Source organism: Corvus cornix, chromosome 5 (assembly GCF_000738735.6).
Source record: "Corvus cornix cornix isolate S_Up_H32 chromosome 5, ASM73873v5, whole genome shotgun sequence".
NCBI lineage: Eukaryota > Metazoa > Chordata > Aves > Passeriformes > Corvidae > Corvus > Corvus cornix.
In genome coordinates this window covers 34,828,261-34,845,691 of record NC_046335.1, presented here as the reverse complement: position 1 = coordinate 34,845,691, position 17,431 = coordinate 34,828,261, and the positions used below count along the sequence as shown (strand labels likewise).

Sequence of the window (17,431 nt, the reverse complement as noted above, 5' to 3'; positions counted from 1 at the left end):
GTGTCCAAATGGCAGTACATGGTCTTGATAATAAAACTTTACTATTCTATTACTCTTTCGTGATTTGTTTGAAATAAAAATAAAACTTACCTTTTGTATTTTCACAGGCCTAATTTCACAAAATATCTGCTAGTTTTTAACATTATTGCAAATAGTTTTGGGCTCTCCCCTGCTATAAAGAATTGTGATTTCTGGTGCAGGGAATAAAAAGATGGAAAGTTCCAATGGAGACTCAAAACTTACAAATCCATTAAGTTCTGATTGCCTCTGGGATTGCTGTCTCTCCGTTTCCATTCAATATACTGTAAGGCTGCTCTGATTTATTTATGTGGAAGAAAAAGTAAAAAGAACCACAAGCAGTGAAAAGAACCACATCTCAAACTCAATACCAAACCTCAATATCAACCAATCTGTATTCAGACATGCCTTACTTTTTCTTCAGAAGATGAGTAAATAGTTGAAGGACATTATTTAAATAGCCATAACTGCATTATCTTTATGGATAAGTCAATGGTAATAAAATACATCTGGTATAATAATATATTACAAGCCTACTTGGGTAATGAGGCTCTTTTCTGATGGACAGAAATGGCAGAAGCCATCTTACTGTTTTCTTAATCTAAACTGTAGAGAGTTCCCAGACTGAAATTTTTCCAGAGTAGTGCTTGGGTGTTATAGAGGGCAGATCAGTTCAACAAAACAAATGGATTTGCATAATGAAAGTAGATTTAGATTGTTGTTTTGAACTCTAATATCAATATATACTTTACTATGGGCACCAGCTTGAAAGCACATATTAATTTCTTGCTTCAGTGAAACTTGTGAAACTACCAGCAGTCATGCACATACTTTGCAGGCTCCACACTGAGTGTGTGACAATTTTAAGTCACTGTTACCTCTGTATTCTGGTGGACAAAATCTAACCAATCACCAAGTTACAGCTGACATTTAGGAGAGTAGTTTTCTGTGGACCCCAGCTGTTCCAGACTAGAGGAGTTTGGGTGGACATTTTTCTCCTTCCTTTATTTTTTGACTTGTCCAAAATACAGCTCTTAGGAACACCTTCTAATTCAATATATAGGTCACATTGAAGGATTACACTGGTGGCTGTTACTAAATATGGTGTGATAAGAGATCAAGGGCAGTTAAAAAAAAGTTACTGTTTTAATATGTGAAGCCTTATTTTACAATATTATTGGCATTATATCTGCAGCTGTTACTGAGGATACCATGCCAGCTCTTTTGAAGCGTGGCTGCCTGATACATGCAAATGTCCTTTGGTCCTCCCCAAGACTTTTAAAAATATCTTACTGTCCTTACAGAAATGTACATATTGAATATATACTGAATTCTTCTAGAATGTCATAATTTCTCCTATAAGCACACATATATGCCCGTATGGACATATTGCAAAAAATAAAGACATTTCCAATATTTCAAACATGTTGAAGTCTGCATTTTGTCTCTGATGTGGTGGTGGTGGTGGTGGTGATGTAAAAAGTTATAATCACAGACCTGATTTATTGTGAGGAAATTAACATAAAGACTTTTTCTTACCTTCTAATTTACTAAATTATATCTTCTCAAACTATAAAAAGTTTATTTCATACAGGAGTGTTTCTGGTCAGGATACTATTTTGAGGAAGGAAGAATTTACATGTATAATTCATACTGCATTTCTTGTATCTCAGATCTGTTAATAATGGCATTTATCTTGTGCCTTGGGACATGCCAAAGGAGCAAGCTACCTTTGCCTACACTCTCCATTGTTCATGCATTCCTCTCACACACTTTTTTGTCCTCATATGACCAATTAGTCCCTGCTGTTCCCCTTAGCCTAATAAATCACAGCTCTGTCCACTAGTGATGCTGGTACTAATAATGTGAATGTAGTTCTGCTGCTGAGCTGGGCCTTGTAGAACACACTGTAAAAAATGTCAAGTGTTTGACCTGTGAGAAAAGCCTAGAGTATTTTATTTGAAAGGACAAAAATACTGTTTAAAAAAAGAAGATAAAAAAACTCATTCTTACGATGAGTGAAAAACATTCTTGTGGTTGTTTAACAATCATAGTACATTCCTCTTCATGTGTTTAATGCAGTCTAAAAATAACATTCCTTATTCTAGCACTTGGTTTCTACACTTCTGCAAAATTAATGGTCTAATAAACACTAAAAAAGCTGGCCTCAGTTACATCAGACCCCAAAATATAGAATTGTTGTTAAGGGTTTTTCTAGCAAATAAAAGCTTTCTTAAGAATTGACTAACATTTTGCAATGGAAAAAATCACTGGAGTTTGAATCAAATATGTGATATTCAGTGGGAATCAATAGCAATTGAAAGTAGAGGAAAAAATATCACAATAAATAAAAACATGAAGGGTTGCTATGGAAACAGTAAATGAGTAATTTATAAAGCAGAGAAGACTGATAAAAGATGCTAAGGGCATCAGAGCTGTCTGATAAGTAAGCTGACAAGGATATCAGTAACAGGATGGTGTTGCAGCAAACCAAGAATAAAATAATGAGGATGTAAAATCATGATTAACCATGTTGGCAAAGTAGCAACATTCGAAAAACATATCTGTATTTTTTTTTAGGGAAAAAAGTCCTTTGTATTAGAATCAGATGTGCTTCCAAACCCCTTAATAATCAAATGAGATGTTTTTTAATACCTTCTAGACTCTGGTAGTTTATAGCCATGTTCTAAGAATGGGCTTTGAAGACTTCAGTGGCTGCTGAAAATGTCAGTCTGGGATTGATGGTTCTCTGGGAATCATCACTGGGCAGGAAGGTGATGCTATTGAAAGAGTTCTGTGAGATTTTGGACATATAGGCAATGTTGTGTATTTTTTTCAGTGACGTGAAGAAATTGTGAAATTACTAATGTGCAAGTGATACGAAACTATTGCAGTAGTAAAAGCATGGCAAGGCAGGGACAGAGAGCTGTTCATATTACTTGGGAAGATGGGCCCATTAAAAGTGAAAAGTACCTTTTAGAGTAGCCAAAGTTATTTATTTAAAAAACTGAAGATGCAGGCCAGAGTGGACTGCATTCTGGAAAAGATTTAGGAGTCAGTGAATAAATAATTCAGCTGAATCTTCTAGTGTGATCTTGTGGCACAAAGAGCTAATTCAGTGTATGAATATAAACAGGAATGGTAGATGACCAGGTGATTTTACTTCTGAGTATGGCACTGATGAGGCTGGGATTGAAATTCTGATTCTTCTTTTGGTAACTGCATTTTGAACAGGCCTTTAAGAATGGATTAGGTTGCAGAACAGGCTGACTATACCGGCTTAGGGCTCTAAAAATGCCTTAAAAGAAACTTGAAGATTTAAATAATATTAAAGGTACTGAGAAGAATGTTACTTCCATATAAATACTTTCATAAGAAGAAGGTGATAGCTATTGAACATTTTTTCATTGCAGAAAATATAGTAAAATTAGAAGTAAGATCCATTATTAGGAGATGGGAACATCATTTGAACACAACAGCAAGAAAAATGAGTCCTTTGTGTTTCAGAATATCACAACTGTAAAACTTTGTAAAGTTTTCCTTCAACTGCTTTCAAGGATGACATAATTGATGTAATATGCTGGTCTGCAAATGGTCAGAGTAGAAAATGCTGTTTTCTTGACTTAAAGAGTATGAATATTGAGCAGGTTTTGTTCCTTATAATTTGATAAATCACAAAAAGTCAACATTAGCTCTGGACAGAAGTTTTTTAATTGTTTGCCCTAACAATTACAGCAGAAGTCTGGTAATTGCAGTATTAAAATGTATATTGAGGACAGTTCAAAAATTAAGAGTAGGTATATGGAGAGGCATTTTGGGAATATAACCTATATATTTACTGTCTTAAAAGAAGAATTTGAATAAGCTCTTCTGAAAAAGATTCAGGCCACTTAATGCTCATTTGACTTAACTTCAGGGATTGTGGTGCCAGCAGAGTGGATGAAACTTTTTTTCAGGGAGTGACAGTGTAGTAACATGGTAATTGCATCCAAGTATGTGGACATCAGGATGATGCCAGTCATTGAAATCTGCAAGTATCTTGTTGCTGTCATTATCAGTACCAGAGGATTACTGATTTTGTTGCTGTTTAAGAATTAACAGATCAGTGTGCTGAATTGATACGCTTCAGTGTCTGTGAAGATACTAGTGGCTAAATGCCTTGAGCTGTTTGAGAGCTGACAAAGATGTTGGGAAAATATCCCCCCTTAGTGACTGTTATGACAGTAAATAGGTTGAGATAAATAAAGAGGTTGAGATACTTTTCTTACCCCTTTAATCACTGTGTTCCTTCCATGCTCTCTTCTTTCTTAGTGCATTGTCCAACCTAGCCATTAGATTCTGACTGCCCTCCAGGTTGTCTGGGACGAGTTGAGTTTCTTGCATTTCAGTTTTTTCACATGTGAAATGGTCTTTTATGTTTTTATTTCATTATGAGTCTTCAACACAATGTTTTGTAGAGAAGTACAAAGTTGTGTTATTTTATCATCAATAGAAACTGCCATGGGAAAGGATTTTAGTTCAAATAGTTTGTGTTAGGCATTTTATTCTGAGTGGATGTGCAGTCCATAGCCACCTATAGCTTTGACCTTTTCTTCTTGACATCTTAGTAGTTTCCTGTACCATAGTTCAATGTGTTCAAACTATAAACTATGTTCATAGTTTTTTGCAGAGAAACACAAGAAGGTGGAATTTGGTGATGGGTATGGCACAGGAAGAATCCTAGTAGAAAAGCCTCTTGCAGGAAGAAGGACAGCCTGCAGAGTAAAGTTCATAGGGTATCACTTTTATCTGGTGTTATTTCTGGAATGCATCTCTATTTAATAGTCCTGTAAATTCTTTCCTGGTCATCTCTTAGCACAGGATTTTCCTTAACTGAGAGCTGTTTCTTTCAGTTATGTTGCATTTGCACTTTCCTTATCCAATAAGAAGACACTGATGTCTCATAGATGGAAAACAAGGTGAGTGATTAACAGTCAGACAGCAAACATGGTTGGGACTGTTATAAATAATCTCATCACCCTTTCTCCTCTCTCCAAAATAGAATCCTTAGTACCAGCTTGCATTCCATGCTTGTTTCCTTGGTTTTTAATGCCACGTGAATTGACCAACTCTTACCATGCTAGGGCCAACACTGTGTGTTGTCTCAGTCACAAAAAACCCCCAAAAGTTTGGGTAGGGAAAGTTGTATCCACACATCATGGCTGAATTCTTTAATTTATTGTGTTAAGGAATGCTGCTAGCTTCTGCCAGGCAGCCAGTATAGGGAACACTTTCTTGTGCAGCTGGCTAGGTGGAAATGTTAAGCACTTCTGCCATAATAATGGGCTCTCAGTGGGGAATTGTTGGATCTTTGGTATGAAATATCTCTGAAGTAACTTTAGTGTAGTGTGTGGGAATTTAGCTACACAGCTGAGGCCGTGTATGTTTCTCTCATTGTCTGCTTCTGAAGATGATACAGCAAAACAGATAATTTTGAAGGAAGTTCCTGTCTCAGCAGCCAGCAAAGTGACTTTTTGCAAGAATATCCTCCTGTTTGTTTTTCTTAGATTTTTTTCTCCTATTTTGGCCAATTTCAAAAACATTATCTGGAATATTTTGTGATTGTCGGTGTACTTCTAGATGATGTCCACATGGACAATCAAGTCTAAATGTGAAATACTTTAAAAGATTATTAGACAATTCTTGCATGTTCTTTGCTTCTCAAATTATTGTTATTATTTAATGTTCAAACTATACTATAAAAATGTAGTCTGCTTTAGCAAGTTACTGTCAGGGAATGGGTCACAGCTTGTCCTAACAGGCTTACTGATCAAACAGAAAAATGAGATGCAAGATTCTGGTGGAAGCTGACCATGGAATTTGCACATTTCTTAGCTAAATAATCAAACTTCTAAAAATTGAATAGAAAAGTTCCCAAGTTTAACCCATGACTTCATTGTGTGTCTCAGCAGTATTGCTGAGAAGCAGCTTTACTGTCACTGGCAGTATAGTGGGGGAATAACACTCCTATTACTGTCCACATCAATTAGACAGGGGGTGTTAGCCACAGAGAAGGAACAGGAGGATTTTTTTTTCCCTATGAGAAATTGACCAACAGCACAAATCAACCGTAGCTATTGATGTTACTGAAAAACTATTTATGGCTGAAAGATTTGAAATTGTCATGTTAACATTTAGCCCAAATCATAGTTTCCCCACGGAGAAAAGCATTCTGTTTCAGCATATGAATTGATAAGCAAGTTCTGGAAGAGAAGTGAGTGGAAAATCAGGAGGGCATTGTAGATGAGAAGCAGAAGTCCTAAACTACACTAACTGTGTGAATGTTACCTGAACTAACTGAGACCAGGATAGACAAGGAGCATGTGAGAGGCAGAAGATTGTGCCCACCAGTTCGGAAGAGTCGACTGTTTGGTAAAGTTGACCGCTGATTTGAAGGAGTGTGGTTACTTTAAAGTAGTTACTTAACGGCCTGGATTTAAGTTTAATTTGACACTGTTGTTGTAAACCTTCTCTAGTTGTTTCTTTTCTTATGCCCACACACTTCTGTTAGTTTCATAGTGGTAACTGATCACTTCTTGTTGTGGTAATCTTGTAGCCCTTTGCTGTGGTATTGATTGCAGCTTTTTCCTCTCACGTAAGAAACCTTGTTTTTCATACCTCTTCAGAAGGAAAAACACCATGTGTGACTCATGGGTCTCATATTTTTTTATCCTGGTACACCTCATCCTTTTTTTATTAGAGTATCTTTTTATCTTTATTAGAAGGACAGACTGTGCCAGATTTTATATACAGAAAGTGAAAAAATATTCCACACTTCCAAGCATTCATAGTCTTAGGAAGTTGTTTGAAAGAACCCATTTCTGTGGTGTCAGGAGGGCTTTCTGGGCTCCAGATAGGGACGTGCTGTAGAAATCTGTCTGCTCTTCTTAGCAGCAGCAGAACTGTCGTTTTTTACTCTTACTGGTCTCCTGCACTGTTAAAGATCACATACTGCCTTCAGTCAAGTTCACCTTTATTTAGCTGAAAAAGTTGCTGCAAACATCCCAAAAGTCTCTCCCGGGCTGCTCCTATTTTAGAGACTTGTGCTGCAGTAACTAGGACATCCCTTTACGAAGTTTAGTATGATATAAAGTTAGCAAGATCAAGCAGTCAGATTTGGGAAATTCCGTGGTCCTGTTGACTTGGCTAGGTCTCCCAAGTTGTAAATGTAGGGATAAATCTTAGTAAGCAGCACCTCTCTTTCTGGGGCAGAATAACCATAGCTTCTATACGAGAGAAATGAAAACTATCCTAAATGTACTTAATTGCTTAATTAAAAGTGGAATTTGCTGAATTTGGGATGTTTGATCTTGAAGTTGTACTGCTGCACTCATGCTATTATTTATGTTGGACCTTTCTGAGCTTCGTTTTTGCTTAAGAAAAGAAGATACGCTGAAAGTAAATGACCCATGCATGCGTTCTCTTGACTTTATCATAAATCTTTTGGACTGAGAAGTCCATCTTGGGTGAGCTACAGGTGTAATGCATAAATAGCACTGCATTATCCTCTCAGATTTAATGTGGTTTTTAAGAGATTCTGAATTTTAAGAAGGAAAACTGTTTATAAATTAGGAGGAAATTGTGGCAAGGCCTAATTCCTGATGCAAGTCTGTCTCGTGTTGTTTTCTGTTATGTTAAAAATTCAAGGCTGTGTAATCATGTAGTTTTAACTCAGAGATATAATTGTTTAGTTTACTAAGCACTTTGTATCACTGTAACACCTTCACACAAAACTATGAGAGTACTCTGTGAACAGTAATTAAACTCTGGGACACCTCTGAGGTGGAGGCAAGTTCTGTTTGCATGCTTTGGATCAGGAAAAGGTTGCACAGACAAACTGATGGTATAGTTCCTCAATATACATCTTTTACACATAGTCACTCAAAGATGTTTCTCTTCTCTCTCCACCCAATGTTTTCTTCAGCTATGCTAGTTCAAGTGTTTGCATAGTCCTATGCTTAGATAGGATTTGTTCATAAGCAGTATGAGTTTATTTTACTAAACTATTTTTTTTTTCTGGTCAGAGCACAGCCCCATGTAGTTGAATTGGCATAATTAAAGGGAAAATAGCACATGGGGAAAGACTGTCTTAAACCAGTTCACCATAGGTTAATTAATTGTGCCATAGATGAATGCTATTGGATGCCACTGAAGTAAGCAACAAAGCCTCTATTGGTTTTTGCCAGTCTTCAGCAAAGCCAAAAGGAGAAGCAGCTATCTGGATGCTTACATGCCAGTCTGCCCTTCACCCACACCAATTCTTCCCTTAATGAACAACAAAAAAATCTTATTCTGGCCATAGTTTGCTGCTTGATAACTTGTTTGTTTACTAATATCATAAAAACTAAACAGTCTCTAATTGGAAAAAATACTTTTTTTTAAGCTGAGGATTAAATGACTAATCATGGGCTATTAAATCCCGGATTATTAAATCACTAATTGCAGATATTAAATTCCTAATTCCTAAGCAAAGTAAGTAACACCCAGTTTATATTAAGAAAATGAGATATCAAAAAGATGGCTCTGGGAAAGAGTTATAAAAAAACCCCGCTAAAGCCGTATCAGTGTGATGATGAAGTTAGGATTTTCAGTCATGCACAAGACAGCAGATTCAGTGTTAGCTGTAATTCTGTACCTCCTCATCTATATGTCATTACAGAGCTCCTCAATGTACCTTTTGTCTCTTCAAGCTTTTTTGACACCTTTAAAAAACAGACTGTTCAATTGGTTTAATTCTTTCATTGCCTCTTGCAGCCATGAGGATATTTTTCCCTGGCTCATCTTTTGTCTGCAAATGGATTTGCTTACTATAATGATGGGAAATAATTTTCTCTCTGTATCAGAGCTATTTCTTTCTGTGGTGCTCCTCACAGAATTTATTTCATCAAGCTGTAAAGTAAACAGGATTCCCTTATCCCTCCTTTCACATGTGAGAAACTGAGACTAAAGCCAAACATTTTTTGCAAGCGGCCACCTTGAATTCACTCAGCCTGAACATTAATAGCTCTAAATTAATTTCTGCAGACTTCAGTTTGTGTATTGTGGCATGAAGACTATCCTGCAAGAGTAGAATTCAAACTCTTCTCAAAATTTTATTTTATTTTAAGGCTGACAGAGGCTTATGAGTTCTGCTTAAGCCAGGCATTTGAACCAGCAATTAAGAAGTCTTTTAGACCTTAAGAAGGTCTTTTTATGTCCTTTTGGGTACCTTTGCACCAGTCAAGCTGTTTAACAAGTCTTAAAAGTCAAGTGTGGCAAACAGTTGAACATATTTTTCTTTTTCACTGTGCCTGTCTGAATAACTGCAATTTTTTCCTTGAATTTACAGCTTCTGTCAGTCCTGTACTCTTAAGAGGCAGTTTAGCTGATTTAGGGAGTGAATCAGTAGATTTAATGGACTATACTGATCTTACTTTAAACAGCTAATTTTCAATATCCTTTGGGCTATTTTAGACAAGCAGGAAAAGTGCTGCTGATCTGATCTAATTACATTTCATTGTAGTCTCCAATGATTGACTGTTTATCACATTTGAATTGGGAGAAGAAGTCTTTTGGTTTTTAGCCTTCCAGTTCATATGAATTTCAGTTTAGTAAAAGCTGGAAGTAGTTTAACATGTGATGTGATGTCTTCATAAAGTTAGGTAGGCAGAGTCCAAGTGGCTAAAATGAAAAAAATAAGAAATTAAGAAGACCTAGCCAGATGGAATGAAAGATATTGACTTCAACTTGATCTGAGAGCAGAACTAGATGCTTACCTGAATTCGCACTGTACAGCTCAGGCAATCTGAAGGAGATGTGTAACTTTGCAGCTTGTGCTGCACCTAATTAAGAGAAGGACTGTCAGTCTGGTCTTATTCTCATCACTAAGATGAATTTTAAATGTAGCTATGTGCATGTCTTTAGCCTACATCTAATGTAGCCATTTATTCTGGGGTGATACTGTTGTAAGAATTTTCATGTCAGTGATCAAGCAACAAGGGTAGGGTTTTACTCAATTGTATGTGAGGTGCTGTCCTGGTTTAAGCCCAGCAGCCAAGCCCCACACAGCCGCTCGCTCGCCACCCCGTGATGGGTTGGGGGAGAGAATTGGAACAGTAGAAGTGAGGAAACTCAGATTAAGATAAAAACTGTTTAATAGCTAAAGCATAAGGTGCTGGTGTAAGCAAAGCAAAACACAGAATTCATTCACCACTTCCCATGGGCAGCACGTGTTCAGCCATTCCCAGGAGAGCAGGGTGCCATCACATGTAAAGGTGGTTTGAAAGAAAACTCCATCTCTCTGAATGTCCCCCTGTTCCTCCTTCTTCCCCCAGCTTAACATGCTGAGCATGGTGCCATATGGTGTGGGATATCCCTGTGGTCAGCTGGGGTCACCTGCCCCAGCCGTGTCCCCTCCTGTGCACCCTCAGCTCACTGGCAGGTGGGGTGGTGTGGGAAGCAGAGAAGGCCTTGGCACTGTGTAAGCTGCTCAAGAGTAATGAAAACGTCCCTGTGTTACCAACACTGTTTTTAACACAAATCCAAAACATGGCCCTATACTGGCTGCTATTAAAAAATTTAACTCTACCCCACCCAGAACCAGGACAGATATATGTGAAAATAGCTATACAATAGCAAAGCATTGCAGAACAGATTTTCACATCCCCTTTCAGTGGTGGTACTCCTTTTTATGCCTATCCACATGCAACAGGAGTGCTCTCTTATTCCAAAATGCATCGTATCAGTTCAGAAAGTTGAAATGTTTAATCGTTCTGCCTTCTGATGACTGATAGCTATCCCATAAACTAAATCTTGCAGATACTGTGCCATGGTATTAAGGAATTTGCTTTCTTCTTGAATTGCAGTAAGATACTACACGGTGTTTATACATGACACAAAATGTTAATGATCTCTATAATGACAATAAAAAATAAAAATACAGTCTTCCTATGTATGCATTAGAATCCTTATTTCTTTAAATTTTAATTGATCAACAGATCTTATCTGTCATCTTGGGCAGTGCCATTCACTGCGTGTAACCCTTGGTTGTTTTATTTTGTCAGTGTATCACAGTGTGTTTTCTAGGTACCTTTATGATTTCTATTGGAAACTGCCAAGATACTTTGTGGTACTGGTTTGTTTGGGTATTACAGTTTTGAAATACTTCCTCTTTTTGACAAACCTCCTCTCTGTAAAGCCTTTGTGAAGTTTCAGGGGCAAATTAATATGAACTTTTTGGTGAAGATCTTCAGTATGCATGTCTCTTTTGATAGACTTCTTTATGTAGCCTATCTTTAAATACCACAAGTTTTGTTGTACTTATTTTAAAAGTTGATTCATGTTCAGACTTTGGGAGCCAAACAACTTTGGGAATAGCTGAGATCCTCACAGCTGTGTGATACCTTTGTGTTTAATTAAATCAGCACGCATCCTTTCTGTTAAAGCACAAGGTTATTTTCAGTGTAGTTTCCTTGAAGCTTCCGTTAGAATCAGATGTTAAATTCTGAATTTGCAATCAGAGGGGATAGTCTGTGTTGTGTGGGATGATGAGTACCTTTCCTCCTTCTCTCTCCTTCCATGTCAGCTCAAATCCCTTCTGTTTGAAATGAAGTACCAGCTAAGCATAAGACGTATACAGTAGTAAAGACAATTCTTCAGAAAGACCTATGCCAACTCTACTGTACAAAAAATTCAGTTGCTCCTACCTTGTGAAAGTCTATGTTTGTGCATGTGTTCTGATATATCTTCTGTAGAGTGTTGCCTAATTTCTTTTGATATCTGACAAACCTCATTGCAATTTCCTCAATTGTAGAAGAGTCAGGAAACTTTTACATAACATGAACTAATAGCAGCAGGTCTATTCTGTTACAGCTGTTGAATTTTTCTGCAACTATTATTCAAGTGCCTGGGTGTTTGTCATTTATTTGAATGATTGATAGTAGACAAATTAGGCCACAGGCTCAGGGCAGGGTTAAGTATTTTCTGGTGTATTTTTACAGCATTTGCTGAGATGAGGCCCTGATCACAGATCAGGTTTAAGTCCCACTGCAGTACATATCATTCATTACTGGTACGCAGTGTTGCCCTGTTCAGTAGCATCTAGGACTACTAGAACAGTCAGTGTGACCTTATTCTGGCAGTGGTGCAGACCCTCTCCTCAGTCTCCCCATCATATCCAATGTGCTGTTCCACAGCTGGCATGTGAGACTTGTCTATGTTCTGGGGAGGGACAGATATGCCTCTGCCAACAGGACGGTGAAGATGCAACACATGTTTGTGTTCTTTGATGGCAGCACATGGTAGGTGAGGTCAGAAGGGTGTCTGTGCTTCATATTTGTTGCCTCTAAGTCTAGATAAATATTTCAGTCATTGGTAGGTCTGAGGGGGGATGATAGGAGTAGGCAAGAAGGTAATTAAATCTAGTTTTTCACTACCTGACAGTTCAGTCAGTTAACATATCTCATGTATGACTTAGTAAGAGGCCTATCTGTGGTGGCTGGGTGCCATGGGAAACTAGTCAGCAGAAAGCATTGCATACCTCTCTCAAGTTAAAACCATATGGATTGAAGGGGTTTGCACCGTTGCTGTCTCTCCTTGTGCTAGATAATGAATCCAACATGCTTTGTATTTGTGCTGACAGGATACTTCAGGTCACTAATTACTAATACTTCTGTTTGAGCTATACCAATGCTTGTCACTCCTACTACTTCAGTGCTTGGCAGGCTTGCAGTTGAAGAACAGATCTGGAAAACAAGGTGAGAGGAGAAAAAGTGAATACAAGGTGTCTTCAGTCATGTTCAGATGCTGCAGTGCTTCCTGTCCTTAAATGTTACTTACCTGCTGACAAGCACATGCAGTAATGCCTATCTTAGTCATTTATGCAGCTATATGGGTAACTCCTGGGTTTTTTTCCTTCTTGTTGAATTTCTCATGCAGGGTAGATGAAAGTTCATGAACTCAATGGTGATACTGAGTTTGTTGTGAAAAAAGAATTCAGTTTGAAATCATACATACTTTAAATCATGGATCTGTCAAAGTGACACTGTTATTTTTGCTGTTTGTCTGCAGAAGCTGGAAAAATCTAACTTGGATAACTGGGAGAACATCAGAGGACCCAGTCTGTGGGAAGATTCCAGGACGGTTCAGAAGCAACGGCGGGAGGCTCTCCGTCTCAAGACAGAGTGACTGAGCAAGCCTAATTTGGTGCATCTGGGAAAAAAGTCTCAGGCTGGACTGTCTTAATTTTTAATCCAGTGTCAGGAACAGACATGGGAGCAGTTGCACTGAACAATTCAGCTGTTGTATATATAAGTAACTGTGAGATCAGCCCAGAAGGCGCTGCATTATATGAAGCTCTTTGTTTGCATCCATTTGCGTAGAGTACCACAGGCTGTATATGTTAATTTTCAATTAAAAAAGCTGATTCTTCTATTGAGAATATCCCATTATTTTTCAATCTCTAACATTCAAAACTGCTTTAGCAAGGAATAACATTTTAAGAGTCACTTGTCAGTACCAGAAGTTGTCATCCTAATGAGAACAACAGTGCTGTCATCTAGATGTGTGTGACCAGATAAATGCTGCTTCAGGGAGCCCCTGCATGACTTCAGGCTCTTTAGCTTGGAAGGGACTCTGCAGGCATATGAGCTGTTCAGAACAGTGACTCCAGTTTTGGCTTAATAATACTCTTGTGTTTCATTTCCAGGGACTGTATAAAGGCATATACTGTCAGCTGATAATTGGTCAAATAACATTTGTTTAGCTGTGTTTAAATTTCTGTAATTAGTTTATGGATACCTTCATGCAGGCAGGACCTCTGCACTGGAACCTCTCAGTTTAAATTGGAAGAACCTTTCTTGCAAAGAGCTGTGCTGCTTCTCTGTGAGTAAATATTGTAGCAGAATCTTCTTGAACCACTATAGTGGCAAAGCTCATCTTACATGTATTACTACATGTATATTTGTGCATGTGCACTGAAATTTTTTATGTTGCAATCAGTTCTTCTGAAATGCTTCTCTTTTTATATTTATCTTTGTGTGCTAAACACTTGCTGTTAGAGGACATTGTGCTAACGTTCAGGACCCTTCTGCCGAGAGAGTTCAAAGAAGAAGCATCTACTCAGTTTTTCAAATGAAATGATGCTTTTGATAAGGTGTTTCAACAGACTTGTGAAACTCCTCATCAGAGGGATGGAGCAGTAGAGCACACATTAACAGTAGATTCTAGTTTCAAAACTCTCAGTGACACCTATAAAATCTATTTGGAACTGTCTTTGGAAAAGGTGTGGCCTTACTTCCCTCTGCAGGATGTGTCAAATGCAATCTGAATGTCCTTTTGGACACTTTTTTAGGGCAGCCTCCTTGCCCTCATGTAAATCTTCTCTCAGCACTTAATTTTCTTTAGTATCTCAATGGTGAGGCCCAGTCTTTCACTCAGGAAGAATTAACACTGATTTTTAGGGACTTATAAAGGAATTCATAAAGCATCACATGAAATATCTTAGGCATGTTTTGTGCATGTTTTCTTCTTGATCGAGTTGTGAAAACCATCAGAAAGTGGTGGATGAAATCTGGAACAAAGTTGGAGCTGTGTGTTTGTGTGTTTCCCTGTTCAATGTCACAGATATCTCTGCTTCTAAATCAAAGTATGAACAAATTAAACCATCCAGGAGACAAATAAAAGGAGCAATACAAGAGTAGGTAATAATAAATGCTGTAGGGAAACCAGTGAAAAAGTAGAATACAGAGGCATTAAACTGTGCTAGACCTAGACAAGGAGGAAATTGGTTTGTTTTGTCATTAGGCAAATAAAATATAAACATGACAAATAAGGAGTAAGTAATACTGCATAACTTGTTAAGCACCTTTTCAACTCTTAAATTCGAGTTCAGGTGCAGTTCCACTGACTGCAATATTGATCACTTGAAGGACATCAGAGCTTTGGCTACACTGACAAGTGTTCTCTCAGTTGGGACTCTTGCAGCATCACGGCTGATGTTACAGTGAGAGCATTGGAAATGTATCTTTACATTCCCCACTGGTGTGGACTCTGCAAATTCACTGCCTTTTTGAGAGGATGCACATCTTCCTTTTCCCTGCTTTGATTGAAGGACATGGGAAGCTGCCATTGCTTTGCATATGGAGAGGCGTGCTCAGCTGCCAGGCTTGCACGATGGCTCACAATATGGACCAGCACTGCTCCTGAAATAAACACATGGCTTTCTAAGAACAGTGTGTGTAGGAGAAGCAGCCCTTTCCCCCAGGGGAAGAAGCAAAGATATTTCTCTTGCATGAAGCCCTTAAGCTTACCAGTTTTCTTGATGAACAAAACACTCACTGATATAGCCTGTGTATTTTTAATAATTTGATATTCTGCAAAGACCGTTTTGGGAATGGTCATCTTATTTCAGCAGGTTTGGAATGTAGTTGTAAATAATTATTTATATGGAGCAATAACTGGGGTCCTAACTTAGGACCCAGTCTTAGTTGATTGTTTGCTGGTTGTGGGGTCCCCCCACCCTTCCCTTTTTCTTAGGCACTAAATCCTGTTGTTTCTGAGGCCATATTTGTAACTGCCTCTGAAGTGGCCTCTCTGGAAAGTAATGGATTTATCTTAGCATCTCTGAGAAAAAATTATGTGCAGTTGGAAAACTTTCCAACTTGCCTTTCTCTTCAATTTCCATCTTAGAAGGCTGTATCTACTGAATGTCCACTAAAATAAAAACCCACCATGTTTTTTATTGCTGACTTATTTTAATAATTTTTTTAATGTTGACTCATTTATGAATTAAAAAAACCCCCGAACCAACAATAGCTGATACAGAAGCTGTACTTTTCATAAAATGGGAAGAGCCATTTCAGCAATTCATCTTTATTGCTATGCATTTGAACAATGGCTTGATGTTTTATGCTGTGCTTTTCTTACCCATTGAATTGGAAATAATACTTTTGAAAGGTGTGTTGAGAGCCAATTAAGTCTCTTAAGTTGTCATGCAACCTGAAGTAGAAGGCACTCCTGAAATGTGGAGAATTATAGTTCATAGCAGTAGCAGGAGAGGCGAACTTTAATTAGTTCAGAATTCTTGCTTAGTTTGGCTGCTTATTTGAACTATCCTTTTGAAAACCAGTTAGAGCACTTCTAGTTATCTCTAAGGCTCCTGAAGACAACTTTGTTCAGCTCCTGAATCATAATTCTAAACATCTGTGAGTGGAGGGGGTCAGAGGTAATTAAATACAATTGTCAGTCTGAGACACTGATTGACATTTTTGCATCCTCTTTGGTAACTGGGATACACAGGTCTGAGGGGAGCGAACGCAAGGCTTTAGTGAGAGGTGTTCAGTATTACAAAGGTAGAAGAGAGAACTGAAGAAGCCAGATCTTCTAATCAGTGTTGCTGAAATTAGAAGTAAAAGAAGGAAGTCTGGCTAGGTGTCTGTGTGGGCTGAAAAATCAGTTGAAAATCCGTGTTCTGACAGAAAAGGAGAAGGCGTTTATCTCTCAAAGGAACTGTAGCAAGGTTGGCCTTTGGGCTCTTCCATAACAAGAAAAGCAGTAGGACATAGAATTGGAGGAAATCTGGGGCACCTGTCTCCAGGGTCAGGGAGAGGTCAGCACAGCACCACAGATACATGGGTGTCTGCCTGGATGGTTCCAGTGGCAGCTGTCTGCAGCTCAATATGCTGCCCAGACCTCTGTGTGAGATCTGCCCTGTGGATCCTGCTTATTGAGTGTGGTTTTCCTACAGCACTTTGAATGTGCAGACACATGGGTGACCCAAAATGCTCAATACCTCAATTCAGCTGTAGCAGATGAAGGAGAGCCTTAGCAAAAGCTGTAGCTACTGTGTTGCAAAAAAAGCTTTCAAAACTACTGAATAGCTCAGCAGTTGAATTTCAAAGTTCCTAAATACATCTGGATGGGTAGTTGGACGTTAAAAACTTACAGAATCAGAATGCAACGAGCAATATTGCTCATAGTGATCTTCCAAGGTCTTGAAAAAGGGTCCAGTACCCCAAAAAAGATAGGTTGTGGTGTAATAAGACATGAGTGATGGGAGTTTTAGACCAGAATATAGAATGCAGAAACTTATGAAAAGCAATTTAAATCTATTGCATCATCAGCTGGGGACCAGTCCCAAAAAGCAGAGGAAGAAATCCATTTCTTCACAGAGAAACAGTAACTTAGGGAGATTTAAAGGTCAGTGTTCATTGGATGTTTTACATGGACATTTCGTGTTTCACTGTGCTTGCCTGTGTATAGGTGAAACTCAAAACAGTAGTTTTCACCTTGTGAATTAACTACACACACCCTTGTAATTCTTGATGATCTTGCATTTGCTCTGACTTGCTGTGTTTGCATTTCCAGCTTGAAGCCAGGGCAAGTTTCATTTTATATT

At 38.2% G+C, this 17,431-nt stretch overlaps 1 protein-coding gene across 2 annotated transcripts in view; it reads left to right on the top strand.

Annotated features, from left to right (window-relative positions):
• The window catches only part of LOC104683500 (cytochrome c oxidase assembly protein COX16 homolog, mitochondrial), a 46,286-nt gene extending 31,659 nt beyond the window's left edge, over positions 1 to 14,627 (top strand). For both annotated transcript variants that reach the window (XM_039553432.1, XM_019281301.1), the window contains exon 4: positions 13,105 to 14,627. In XM_039553432.1, the coding sequence (XP_039409366.1) occupies positions 13,105 to 13,221 (117 nt within the window). In that variant the 3' untranslated portion in view covers positions 13,222 to 14,627. The remainder of the gene's footprint in view (positions 1 to 13,104) is intronic.
• The last annotated feature ends 2,804 nt before the right edge of the window (positions 14,628 to 17,431 follow it).